This window comes from Elgaria multicarinata, chromosome 3, assembly GCF_023053635.1.
Source record: "Elgaria multicarinata webbii isolate HBS135686 ecotype San Diego chromosome 3, rElgMul1.1.pri, whole genome shotgun sequence".
In the NCBI taxonomy this organism is placed as follows: Eukaryota; Metazoa; Chordata; class Lepidosauria; order Squamata; family Anguidae; genus Elgaria; species Elgaria multicarinata.
This window is the reverse complement of record NC_086173.1, coordinates 27,093,714-27,107,763: the sequence shown is the minus strand read 5'-3', so window position 1 is coordinate 27,107,763 and position 14,050 is coordinate 27,093,714. Positions and strand designations below refer to the sequence as shown.

The 14,050-nt window shown below is 44.3% G+C and overlaps 1 protein-coding gene across 1 annotated transcript; it reads left to right on the top strand.

Moving 5' to 3' along the window:
- Positions 1–1,928: 1,928 nt before the first annotated feature.
- Positions 1,929–13,793, top strand: LOC134396603 (17-beta-hydroxysteroid dehydrogenase type 6-like). The gene is made up of 5 exons (XM_063123128.1): positions 1,929–2,155; positions 4,173–4,258; positions 6,895–7,153; positions 11,826–11,983; positions 13,576–13,793. The coding sequence occupies exons 1-5, from the start codon at positions 1,929–1,931 to the stop codon at positions 13,791–13,793; spliced, it is 948 nt and encodes a 315-aa protein (XP_062979198.1).
- Positions 13,794–14,050: the final 257 nt, after the last annotated feature.

Sequence of the window (14,050 nt, the reverse complement as noted above, 5' to 3'; positions counted from 1 at the left end):
GGATTAGCAAGTTAAGTTACATTCAATTTTCAAGTTAAGGTGCACAATGAGTCATAGGTTACATTTGATGCTTTATTGGTCGGAAGTTCTTCCCTTTGTCTGCTAGGACATGATGTCCACCATTAAGGAATACAAATCTGGCATGTAGCCACCCTTTGGCAGAGAAGCCATCTTTTAACCCTAGGCACATTACATTCATCAAAGAGATGAAACCTCTCCCTGGGGCCATCACTGAGAGTTGGGAGATCTGGGTTCTAGTCCCACTCAGCCATGGAAGCTCACTGGGTGACTTTGGGCCAGTTGCAGACTCTCAGCCCAGCCAACCTCAAAGGGTTGTTGTTGTTGTGAGGATAAAATGAAGAGGAGGATTATATAAGCTGCCTCAGGCTCCTTGGAAGAAAAATGGCGGGATATAAATGTAAACTTATAAATAAATAAAATGTAAACTTTGTAGTCTTGAAACTTGTAGTCCGATATTTTGATAGTGGTATAGTAACAGCGTTTGGTAGAAACTCACCACGGAAGCCATTTAGTGGGTGTTTATCACCAGTTCTCCCAATACTGTACAAATAAAAATCTGCATAAAGCTATGCCTGGAGCAAGACCTTTAATAGAAATTGACTTGTGAAAATCTAGTTTATATTACATCTCAAGTGTTACAATGTTTTAAAGATAGCCTCTCCTTTTTGCTTTATATTAAATTGCACAGAATAGCCCTGAGAAAAGATTGCTACAATCATTCTTTCTATGTTCTTTCTCCAGCCTTTCAACTCCCTGAATTCTACACACGATGAAATGTCACATATTTCACATATGTGAAATATTAACTGGGAATAAGTCTGATTAAACTTAGCAAGGCTTGCTTCTGGTTAGGGCACAATCCTATGCATGCTGGCTGCAAAATACTGGGAGTTGTAGGACTTTTTCTTGCTAAAGAATTGCACCTTTAGCCTCCCTTTCTAATCTTTCTTTACTTAATCTTTCTTTACTGAAAATTCCCCTTTTTCTGTTTGGGCTAGCACTGGTGTAACACCTCCTAACCACAGCTATTTTTTTCCTAATCCAGGACCTGGTTTCTTTAGAAAAATGAAAAACAATAGATTTTCTTTTCTACTGATCTTGAATGAGGACAGCAAAAAGAAGTATCACAAAGAAATTTGTACAGCAACTAAAAATACATGTTAATTTCAGATACATTGAATGTCTCACTTATTCTTTATTTCATTGATATTAACATATTATGTAGAACAGGTTTGTCTTAATTGTGAGCTATAGAATCAGACATGTGACCATGGCCACGCCCCTTGCGGGCCAGATGGACCCATCCCCTTGGGGGCTGGCCATGTTGGGTGGGCACACCTCCTTGAAGGCGGGCCATGTTATTCTCCTTTTTGGTTTCCAAAATATAATTGAACTGCTTGTCAGGAAGTATTCACTGCCTTCGCTGCAATAGACCAAAAGTGAATAAATGAATGAATGAATGTTTATATCGGTCATAGACCAGCACAACAGAAAACATCATCACAATAATATTAAAAACCCCAATATACAATAAAATACATACATAAAATACATACATAAAATACATAAAACACGGCAGTCTCAGCCTAAGTCTAAGGTGCAATAAAATTCTGCAACATCATTCCTAATCATTGGCTTCTACTTGGATCTGTTTGCTAGAAACATTATTCATTACCTTCTTAATCCCAACTTCACTCCAGGAAGCACAGGGCAGCATACATGGCCTTTTCCTCCTGATGTTATCCTTAAACAACCCTGTGATATAGGCTAAATTCTACTGTAGTGACTACTCAGTGATCTCCTAGTGGCCTTCGTGGCTGAGGGGGGATCTGAACTCAATTCTCCCTGAGTCTAATAGATATATATGCTCTCACGCACTGATGGCTTCTTCCCTACAGCCCCTAACCATGTGGCTCTACCTGGCTGCCCTCTTGGGGCTTTACTTCCTTTACCAATGGTACCGGGAGAGGCAGACCGTGGAGAACCTCAGAGAGAAATATGTCTTCATCACCGGCTGTGATTCTGGCTTTGGGAACAAGCTGGCCAGACAGCTGGATGCCCGGGGCCTGCGTGTGTTGGCGGCCTGTCTCACTCAGAAGGGGGCAGAACAGCTGAAGAAGGCCACATCAGAGAGGCTGAAAACTAGGGGTGTGCACGGACCCCCCGCTCCGCTTCACTTGCAGATCCGCCATTTTCCGGATCGGGCCGCTCCGCCCCACCCCCGCTCCGCCCACTTCCGCTCCGCTCCGCTCGGAGCTCCGGATCCGGATCCGGAGCTCCGTTTTCCCCCCCCCCATAGGCTTGCATTGAAAGCTAAAAAATTATACAACTTTTTTTCTGTTCAAGTTAGAAACCTCACGTTTGGCACCATGACACCTCATGGGGGTATACACACGCACGCCAAGTTTCAAAGCAATCCCATCATCCCCTGATTTTTGGGGAATTTTTGAAAATCGGGCACCCCATTCACACCCCTTTCCATAGCTCCGTCAATTTGCACGTTAGAAACCTCAAACTCACCACCATGAAAGCTTATCCAGGGATACATACGCACGCCGAGACTCAAAGCAGTCCCATCATCCCCTGATTTTTGGGGAATTTATGAAAATCCAACACCCCTTTCCATAGCTCCGTCAATTTTGCACGTTAAAAAAAAACCTCAAACTCACCACCATGAAAGCTTATCCAGGGATACATACGCACGCTGAGACTCAAGGCAGTCCCATCATCCCCTGTTTTTTGGCGGGGCTTAAACCTGCAAAATTTGGAACTTCCAAAACTCCAAGTGAGCGCAGGAAGGACTTCTCCCCTGAGTCAAAGCCACACACACACAACATCCCTGCGAGGTGGGCAGGGGAGGAGGGAGGGAAGGCAGGCAGGTATGCAGCTGGCATTTCTGGGGGCATAAGGAAGTGAGCCAAGGATAAGCCAGTAATGCATATAAAATGGAATAAATAAATAAATAAACAAAGGAGGGGTGGAATTAAAAGCAGCAGTGTTGCTGAATAAACAGCAAGAAGATTTTTTTTAAAAAGGCTATATCTGTCTTTTACCAGCAATAGGGGGACGTGCCCGGGGGAGGGGGAAGCAGCTGCCAGTTCAACTCAAGACAGCCACCAACAGCTCTGAGATTAAGAAGTAAACGCTCACTTCAACTCATAACAGGCATCGCTCCACCACTAAAAAGTGAACATTCACTTCAACTCATGATAGGCATTGCTCCACCGTTTTACTCTCTTTGGAAGGCTCTAATGGCCTTCCAGTGCAGGAGAGAGTGGGGGCACGTCCACAATGAGATGCCCTAGGGGAGCTCATCCCCTTGCACCACATCTTTTCAGTTGTTCCCCAAAGTTAGGGTGGGGAGCAGTGCTGTGTTTCTATCTCTTATTCTTGGCTTAGTATATGATTTCAGGTTGTGTTTGTGCATTTGGTGGGGCTACTGTGTTAAAAAACACGGGGAAAAGCCCGTTCAGATGAAGAAAGAGAAGTTTCCCAGAATCCCAAGTTACCTGTTTTGCCTATGCCCTCCTCTAACTTTGGGATCATCATGACCGGGAGCTGACTCTGCCCCTCAGCCCTTTGAAAAAGGTATTTTTCCCGCCGATTTTTTAAAAACTTCTAGCGCGCGACCCGTATGACGCAGAAAGTTGAGAGTAGTCTCAAAATGACCCCCATCCACGACTCTCTGTGCACAAGAATTTTCAGAACGATAGCTTAAACCCCCCCCAGTTATCCCCGATTCTTTTCCTCAATGCAATCCTATGGGCCAAAAGCCGAAAACGCCGTTTGAGCCGCGCGGTTGACCCGATTTTCAAAAAAATATAGCACGCGACCCACACGACGCAGAGAGGTGAGAGTGGTCTCAAAATGACCCCCATCCACGACTCTCTGAGCACAAGAATTTCCAGAACGATAGCTTCAAAAACAACCTAGTTATGCGCGATTATTTGCCGCAATGCAATCCTATGGCGAAATGTTTTCAAGATGGCGACCGGAGCGCTCCGCCTGAACTAGGAGCTCCGAAAAATGGTCGCTTCTCTTCACCTTGCTTCTAGGGGTCCGCGGTCTGCTCCTACTCCGCCTCTGGGTAAGGCGGAGCAGGCCAATCCGCTACTGCTTCTACGCTCCTAATCGGAGCGGATCACACCCCTACTGAAAACCACCATTCTGGATGTCACCAGCACAGAGAATGTTGAGGCAGCAACCAAGTGGACGAAATCATGCATAGGGAACAAAGGTGAATGGCTTTATTTATTGATTGATTGTGTTTCTATACCTCCCAGTAGCCAAAGCTCTCTAGGCAGTTCACAAAAATTAAAACCATAAAGTACAATTCAAAGTATAAAACATACAACAATATAAAAATACAATATAAAAGTACAATATAAAAGCTCAACCAGGATAAAACCAAGCAGAAATTTAGAGATTTATACAGATTTAAAATACAGATTTAAAACAGCAAAGTTAAAAGACTAAGATGGTAATTTGTTAGAACACTGGGGAAATTAAAAAGTCTTCACCTGGCATCAAAAAGAGTATGATGAAGTTGCCAGGCAAACCTCTCTAGGGAGCCCATTCCACAACCGGGGTGCCACAGCAGAGAAGGCTCTCCTCCTGGTAACCACCTGCCTCACTTCCTTTGGCAGGGGCTCATGAAGAAGGACCCCTGAAGATGATCTTAGGGTGTGATCAGGTACACATAGGAGGAGACGAGCTTTCAAATGACCTGGCCCCAAGCTGTTTAGGGCTTTGAATGTTAAGACCAGCACAAAACTGGACTGGCAGCCAGTGAAGCTGGATAAGGACTGGCGTGATGCGGCCTTGTTGGCAAGTCACTGGGGAACAAATGTGCTGCCCTGCTTTGTGCCAGCTAAAGCTTCCAACCCATTTTTAAAGGCAGCCCCATGTATAACACTCTGCAGTAATCCAGATGAGAGGTTATGAGAGAGCATGGATAACTGTAGCTAGGCTATCTCTGTCCAAATAAGGGTGCAGTTGGTATATCAGCCTCAGCTGATAAAAGGTGCTCCTTGTCAATGAATCCACCTGTACCTCAAGTGACAATTCTAGATCCAAGAACACCTCCAAACTATGAACCTAATCCTTTAGGGGGAGTGCAACCCCATCCAGAACAGGTTGAACATCACCTAGCCGGACAGACAAACCACCCACTAACAGTACCTCTGTCTTATCTGGATTGAGTCTCAGTTTGTTGGCCCACATTCAGTCCATTACCATGCCCAAGCACCAATTCAGAACAGCCACTGCTTCACCTGGGTTTGATGAAAAGGAAAGGTAGAGCTGGGTGTCATCCACATATTGATGACACCTCAGCCCACATCTCCGGATAACCTCTCCCAGTGGTTTCATGTAAATGTTAAACAGCATAGGGGATAAGATAGAGCCCTGTGGAATCCCATGGCCTAAGTGCCGTGGCACAGATCAGTAATCCCCCAGCACCACCTTCTGGAATCAGTCAGCCAAGTAGGAGTGGAACAACTGCAACACAGTGCCTCCAACTCCCAACTCAGACAATCTATCCAGAAGGATATGACATGGTCAAAGGTATCAAAAGCTCCTGAGAGGTCCAAGAGAATCAACAAGGTCGCACTCCCCCTGTACCTCTCCCAGCAAAGGTCAATCAAGACAGTTTCCATTCCAAAACCAGGCCTGAAGCCCACTTGAAATGGATCTAGATAATCCATTTCATTCAAGAGTGCCTGGAGTTGTCCTGTAACCACCCGCTTAAGGACCTTGCCCAGGAAGGGGATGTTAGCCACCAGCCTATAATTGTTATCATCCTCTGGGTTTAGGTTAGGCTTTTTCAGGAATGGTCTCATTACCACCTCTTTTAAAGAGGCCAGCACCACTCCCTCTCTCAGAGAGGAATGTACAACTTCCTGGACCCAGCTGCCAATCCCCTCCTTATTTGATGTAATAAGCCATGAAGGGCAAGGGTCAAGCACACAGGTAGTCAACCGGACTTGGCCAAGCATCTTGTCCACATCCTTGGGGCTCAGTATCAGAAACTCATCCAATAAAACTGGGCCAGACAGTGCTCTGAACGCCTATGCTAGTGGAACTGCATTAAACATGGTGTCCAATTCATGACGAATCTGAGTGACTTTATTTTCAAGGTGCTGTGCAAATTCATCACAGCATGCTACCAAGGGTTCCACAGGATTGATTTATTTCAAGTGTTACCAAGAGGTGCTAGGGTTGCCAACAGATCAGAATAAAGTTCCCTGGGTTGCTTTTGTGCCTTTGCCAATCAAGCCACAGAGCCAGATTGCACAACAAATAGGCAGTTGACAAGCCACACTGTGTCGTGTTTGTGCCTGTTCCCTCTGGCATTCACACATGCTGGCAAGCTGACACGAGACATTCACGTCAGTGAGACTTCTTTTATTGAGAAAATCACATGGTAGACAAGCTTAATGGTTATAGGTTTTAAAAGAAATTGTGTAGAGAACTCATAAGTGAATTCATAGGTGTAGAGAACTCCATGCTTCCTTCAATCAGCCCAAAGAAAGACAAAATCATCCGGCATCACCTGGCCTGTGGGGAGCCAAATTGCTCCACGCAAGGCCCTCCACAACCTGGACATTGTATTCTGGTTCTGCACCAGTGCACTAAACCCACACGTCTCTTAAAAGATTTCTCAGAATGACTTTGCAATCGCCTTAAGTCTTTTCAGTAATTTTAAGGGGTGTTATCCTTGAATATATATCAAGCATAGACAGAAACTACAAGATCATATGTGGCTACATACAAACTTTTTAAAAAAGAAGTAGGAAACATTCAATTCTTAAAATAGGTGTGAAACTGATATGATAAGAACAATCCTGAATACGTACATTCTCTCTTACACAGGGCTCTGGGGCTTGGTAAACAATGCAGGCATATGTGTCCCATCTGGTCCCAATGAATGGATGACCAAGGATGACTTTGCAAAGGTGATCAACGTCAATCTACTTGGGCTGATCGACGTGACGCTGCACCTCCTGCCCCTGGTGAGAAAAGCCAGAGGGAGGGTGGTCAATATATCCAGTGTGATGGGAAGAGTGGTGTTCTGTGGAGGAGGATACTGCCCATCCAAGTTTGGAGTGGAGGCCTTCTCTGACAGTCTGAGGTAAAAACGCCAGCTCTATAATGTTCCCTTTTGCTTAAGAAGCATGTTTTTCTACATGGCTGCTGTTCTTCTAAAGCTCTTCATTTCCTCTTCACTTGGCATCTTACAACAAGACATCTCATATCTCATTGAAGTAGGTGAGTTAGAACTATTCTCAGTTGCCTTTCCCAGCAATTCCAGGAAAGCTTAACCAACTATTTTCTTTAAATCAGTGTCAGCTGGAAGAAACACTGCCAGCAGCTGATCAATGCTTGCAGAGCTTCCCACAAACACATTAGGCGCCTCTGGGCACACTCGCTGCCCTGTCACTGGAGCTTCTCATTTTTAGAGAGCCTTGGCTGGAAAATGGCAGATAAAAGGGGCATTCCTGGGCTGTTGATTAAAAGCAGAAAGCACATGCACTCCTCCTGTCCTCACAATTCCTGACTAAACACAGGAATTCCCCTCATGATGTGCAAACTTGTCCATTGTTTCATTTTCACTTGTACCCACTTTAGAAAGCCTTTCCTTGTGTTAGAAATGTGATAAGAAATCTTCCTGAAAATTGCTCATACCAGAAAGAAATGTCTATTTTATATAACCTGAAATTTTCAGGAAGATTGGTTAAACACTGAGGGAGAAAGGGCCATTAACAGCAACAACAACAACAACAACAACAACAACAAACCAGAGGAAAAGAACCTTGGTCATGCAAAAGTGTTTCTGAAAGACACCATAGACCCTATGAGTTAACCATTGCTGTTTTCTTATTCCCTTTCTACTGTACTTGGTGGAATGGCATTTCTTTATTTTATTTTTTTAATTCATTAACTTACTATTTTTATTAGCTAAAATCCTATGGAATTTCATTACACGGCTCTCAGAAGTTGATGGTGGTGTGAGAGAAAGGGGATAACTGCTATGTGCAGTATTTATTTATTATTTATTTATTAATTACATTTCTATGCCACCCAATAACCGGAGCTCAGTAAAAGCAGCAGCAGCAGCAGTACTGAATTTCTGGGAGCAGTGGGGGTGGGGGGCAGGCAATCCCCTCAGCATGAGCAGATCCTACCACTTCTGTTTACTGGTCTACCCTTCTACCCATTCTCCTTCTTCCTCTGCTCCCCCTTTCCCTTAACTATTTGTGTTATTAAGGCCACTTCTGGGGTTCAAGTGCTGGGAACAGATGGCTTAGAAGCTATGGAATCGAATGGGAATGAAACTGGTTCGTAAGCAGGCCTGTCTTTCCTTGAGGACAGTGAGTTTTGCTACTTGAAGTCTGAGGCCCAGACTGGTTTTTGCCTCCCTTTTGGGAGAAGAAGAGTCCTCTTGACATTTTGAACATGTTTTTCTGTGGCTTTGAGACTATTTGGGGCTATCTTTCCCCAAGCCAGTCTCCTGAGCAGCTTGGTGTACTTTTCACCCCTATTTGATTTTGCTCACTGGTGAAGATAGGGCTTCACAGCACTTTGCATTTTAAAATATTTTCTTCACTCTCTACCTGGATTACTTATTCTTACCTGGACTTTACTGAGTTCTATACACTGGGTTCTTGGAAAAAATCTCTTTCAACCTTCCTCTGGATCCATGAAAGCCTGGTCTTCAGCTCTCTCCTTGGGATAGGTAGCTGTAAATTCTTTTTAATCCCCCCCCCCCACACACACACTACTCCATTCGTTTTTTTTCTAAAAGTTTGGACCATACTACTATAATAGGGTGACCATATTTTGGAAACGAGGACAACATGCCCAGTCCCCAAGGGGGCGTGCCCACCCAAACATGGCCTTGGTCACATGTCTGATTTCACAGCACACAATTAAGACAAACCTGTTCTACATAACATCTTAATGGTAAAATCACTGGAATAAAGAACAAGTGAGACATTCAGTGTATCTGAAATTAATTTCACTTATTCCTACCTTTGTAGCTTTTGCTGTACTTTGAAGCTTTTGCTATACTCTGTGTGATACAGGCCTTAGCTAGACCTACCTTTTAATCCAGGACGGAGGAGGGAAGATCCCGTGATGTGATTATTGTGAGATCCCTCCTCTGTTTACAAGTGAGGTGTGACGACCTCAGGAGGAGAGGTGTCACACCCACCATTTTTTTAAAGTGACAGCAGCACACGAGTGCCAAAAGGTAAGCTTTTTTTAAAAAAATACTTTAATTTCCCTGCTCCCCCCACCCTAACCCCGATGAATTGCACAGAGCCAGGGCAACATGTGGCAATGGGCCACATGTTCCGTGGTCTCAGGCTCAGCCCAGGACCGCAGAAAAACTGGGCCCAAAGTGTAGGGCTCTATCACAGGGCAAGGGAGGTATGATCCTTCCGGGATCCCCTGTGCATCATGTGGACACACAGGGACGATCCCAGGGTTCGCCCTGTGATAAAGCCCCATCTAGCTAAGGCCACAGTCTCCCCTTCCCTCAAATATCTTTTCTGACTGCAAATCCCTCACTGAATGACCATAGTCTAACCTTTCCTAACATTTAACACTCTTTCCCCATCACCTTTCTCATAGCCATACTCACACATTCAGTATACTGCTACCACTGAACAAATGAAGTAGTTGACAAGTACAGAAAAATCTAGTACAACAAACAAGCAAACAAGCATTCAGAAAGAGTATAAAATACTATTACCCTACAAACATTAGCCATAGAACAAAATGGACTAAAGGCTAGCACCTCTTAGCTTGTTTCAACTTCAACCAGACATAACAGTCAAAAACAATAAAGATAAACACACCTACCCAATTGACATAGCAATACCTACTGACAAAGATCTTGCCGAAAAGGAAGAGGAAAAGAGAGAGAAATATACACCACTGGCTATGGAAGTTAAAGAACTATGGCAACAGGAAAAACTTACAATTATTCTGTTAGTCACATCAGTCACCAGCATCATATCATTTTTTTCATTTTTTTTTACAGAAAACCTTCAGAAATTAGGCCTACCAAAATACATGCACGCCAACATCCAGAAAGCAATCATACTTAAAATATGTTCAATAGTCAGGAAATTTCTGAATTGGTAAAAGACAGCATGATTTGGCAAAGCCCATCATGTTCATCTAGAAAAACCACCATGAGCGAGAAAAAAGAGATAAATGATGATGATGATGATGGTGATGATGATGATGGCAACCCTGTTAATTTTAAAAATATATTTTTAAGAAGGATGAACAATTATCAGCAATTTTTAGAAAACATACATCATGCCAATTATATCAAACAAATTGGAGCGGAAGGTCTATGGGTGAAAATGCATTATTTAATAGGAATATCACCTCCAAATCATCCCCCCCAACTCACACACAGAAAACTACAGCCCTCTCCCCCATACACACACACTGCAAGCATGCACATGCATCCGTTCACTCAAAGCAAAGCATCCCATTCAGACATCAATCAATACACACACACACACAGAGCCAATGCACACACTCATGATCACCCACGTGCACGCACACATCCATTCACTCAAACAACCAGGCACCCTATTCACCCATACTCTCTCTCTCTCTCTCTCTCTCTCTCTCTCTCTCACACACACACACACACACACACACACACACACACACACACACCTACCTTAGTCTTACCTGCTCCTTGCTCTTCCTCTTCCTCCTGCTGCTGGGGTTTAAGGCCATCCAGGCTTCCATCCGGGCCTTGTCAACATCGCCGCAGCGAAGGAGGGGCCCGGGTGGAAGCCTAAAGGCCTTAAACAGTTTTTTTAAAACAGCGTTTTTCCCCGAACAAAACAGGGAAATCAGGTATCCCCGCCCCCCCAGACACGGTTTGGTCCCTCTGTGTCTGGACATGTCCTGTTTAAACTGGAAGTATGGTCACCCTATACTACAAAGTTGAAAGCTTCAAAATCTTCATTTAACAAGTTGGGACTGGTGGAATTTTAAGTACAACTTAGGAACCCTTTCCCACTGCTTCTGGGATTACTTAGGCCTCCTCACATCATTTTAGGCCACTCACATTGTTTTTCTAATAGGCCTTTGCCAGAGTTAAATTGTAGCATATTTTGCATTGTGTACAACTTTTTCTTTCTAATCATTATGTGTTTCATATTTCATTTCTGTATCTGATGTTCTTTTACATTTACTTTTCTTTATAAACCATTCATATCTTAAGATTTCTTGTGTGGCATGTTTTCATTAGTTTAACAAAGTTAAAAGGGTATTTACTGTTTTCCTGCTTATGTTTTAAAATATGTTTTCAACAGACTAACACCATAAGTTAGAGTTGGAGAAAATCCTCAATGTCTTTGTGCTCAGAGGCACTGAGTAAGGCACCCGTGGATGTAATTTATATTGATCCCAACCACATAACACTATTCCCCCTTGTGACATGGTCTGGACTCCAGACTACTAAAAACAAACGAACTAGCAGACCATAATTACAGTTTTCACATGCTTTATAAGGTGCATGGAGGGTAAGTTGTAAGCATGCACAATTTGTGACATTGCACAGCACCATGACTGATCACGGGGCAATCACATAAGGCATCAGCCTTAGCTTCCAATTTCCTAGATCTGTGGAGCTTGGACCAAAGAAAGAAAGCCTTATCTTCTGGTCTTTTAAACTGGTGGGGTTTTTTATGGTTCAATATAGTAAGTATCTGCATGATTATTATGGTTCAGTAGCAAGGGATGTTTGTTTTCTTTTTCCATTTCAGGCGTGAGCTCCTCCCTTTCGAAGTCAAACTCAGCATTGTTGAGCCTGGTGCTTTCATTACACCCATTCTGCTAAATGTGGAAGAGTATTTCAGCATTCAGTGGCACCAGACAACTTCTGACATCAGAGAGTCCTATGGGCAACAGTACTTTGAAAAACGTAAGTTACATTTCTGGAAACTGTGTTGCAGACGGTGCATATGTATGTCAAAAATGGAAAGGGCAGGACTCGCGAAGGTCAAGAACCTGTGGTGGTTCATGGTGAGCTTAGAAAGCAAAACTGTCAACTAGTTATTATGGTTGGGCCCAGCTCCCTCATAATATCAGCAAGCAGACCTCAGCAAAGAAAGGAACAATGAACTCCTTTCCAACCACAAGATGCAAAACACAGGCAGCTCACCAGGGTCCACAGATCAGAATCTTTATTGAGCCCAAGTTCAATTAAATTCAGGTAATTCCTCAGACAAGGGCCAGTCAACTAGGGTAGCTCTGGTTGTAGGGGAGGAGGAGTAACTGCCTCTTCTTCATCTCATTCTACTGTGCAACCAACCAGAGACAAATTCCCAGCATCCTGAAGATCTAAAACCTGACTATGCCCTAAATCCAATTCTTCTATCTCTGAATCAGATTCTTCCTCTGAGACCAGTTTCAGGGGAAGGCATTAAAATATTGCTCTTTAAAAGAACAATAACAGCAAAGTCCTGACTTCACCAAAGTAGCCTCGTGTGGCACAGAGCGGTAAAGCAGCAGTTTCTGCATCTGAAACTCTCCCCATGGCCTTAGTTCGATCCCAGCAGGAGCTGGTTTCAGGCAGCCAGTTCGGGTCGACTCAGCCTTCCATCCTCCCAAGGTCAGTAAAATGAGTACCCAGTTAGCTTGAGGAATGGTAATAACGGCCGGGGAAGGCAACGGCAAACCACCCTGCTATAAGGCCTGCCAAGAAAACATCAGCGAAACATTACCCTCCAAGAGTCAGTAATGACTCAGTGCTTGCACGAGAGGTTCCTTTCCTTCCTTTTCCTGACTTCACCATATGCAACTAACTCCATTGCCACAAAGGTCATAGCTAGACGGGGCTTTATCCCGGGGCGAACCCCGGGATCATCCCTGTGCATCCACATGACGCACAGGGGGTCCCGGGATCAGAGAGGGATTATCCCTCCCTTGCCCTGGGATATAGCCCTCACCCTCAGCCCCAGTTTTTCTGCGGTCCCAGGCTGAGCCCAAGACCACAGAACGTGTGGCCAGGTGCCGTGGGTTGACCCAGCTCCGTGCAATTCCTCACGCAGAGCCAGGAGCACTGTGCCCATCGGGGGTAGGTTGGGGGGAGGGGGAAAGAGAGTTAAATTTAAAAAAACACTTACCTTTAGAGCAAGAGCGTTTGTGCACTGCTGTTCCTTTAAAAAATTAAAAATGGCGGACGTGACACCTCTCCTGCTGAGGTCATTGCGTTTAGATAGAGTAGGGATCTCACGTTAAACACAACACGAGATCTTCCCTCCTCCATTCCGAGATAGCAGGTAGGTCTAGCTAAGGCCATAGTGACTGAAATACATGATGACACTCACTGTCCACATCTCTGCCATGGAAGTTTCTGTTCTGACACCAAGGATGGTTTATGATGCCTTTCCATTGGCTTACACAATGTCTCTTGGCTACCTCATCTGTTACTTCAGCTACTAAAAATTTCAGGTTGCCTGTTACACTGTTCCAGAACTAACTTTTCTTTTTCTTCATATTTCTCACATACAGTTTGCAAACTTTATCAAAGCACCTTGATGACAGCCAACACCAATCTCTCCCTGGTCACTGACCACATAGAACATGCCCTGCTATCCCGCTACCCTCGCACTCGCTACTCTCCAGGCTGGGATGCAAAGCTCTTCTTCATTCCTTTCTCCTACTTGCCAGCCTCAGTGCAAGACTTCTTGATGAGCTTCTTTTGGCCAAAGCCAGCACAGCCAATGTAGATTATTTTGCAGAAATAGCGAGCTTTTCTACACAAGATATTTATTGATTCCTCTTTAACCCGCAGGTACTTACACAACGTCATCCTCCACCAGGTCCTGTCTTGTTCTTTGCAGCTATTATAACTTTTGGGAGGGGGCGTTTCTAATGGGGAAAGCCTGGCACTTCCCTGAATGGAGGCTTGAAACCTGGTATATGTGCACAATTCCGCTATCAGACAGCACCACCTAGTGGTTGAGTAATGGAGTGCATAGAGAGG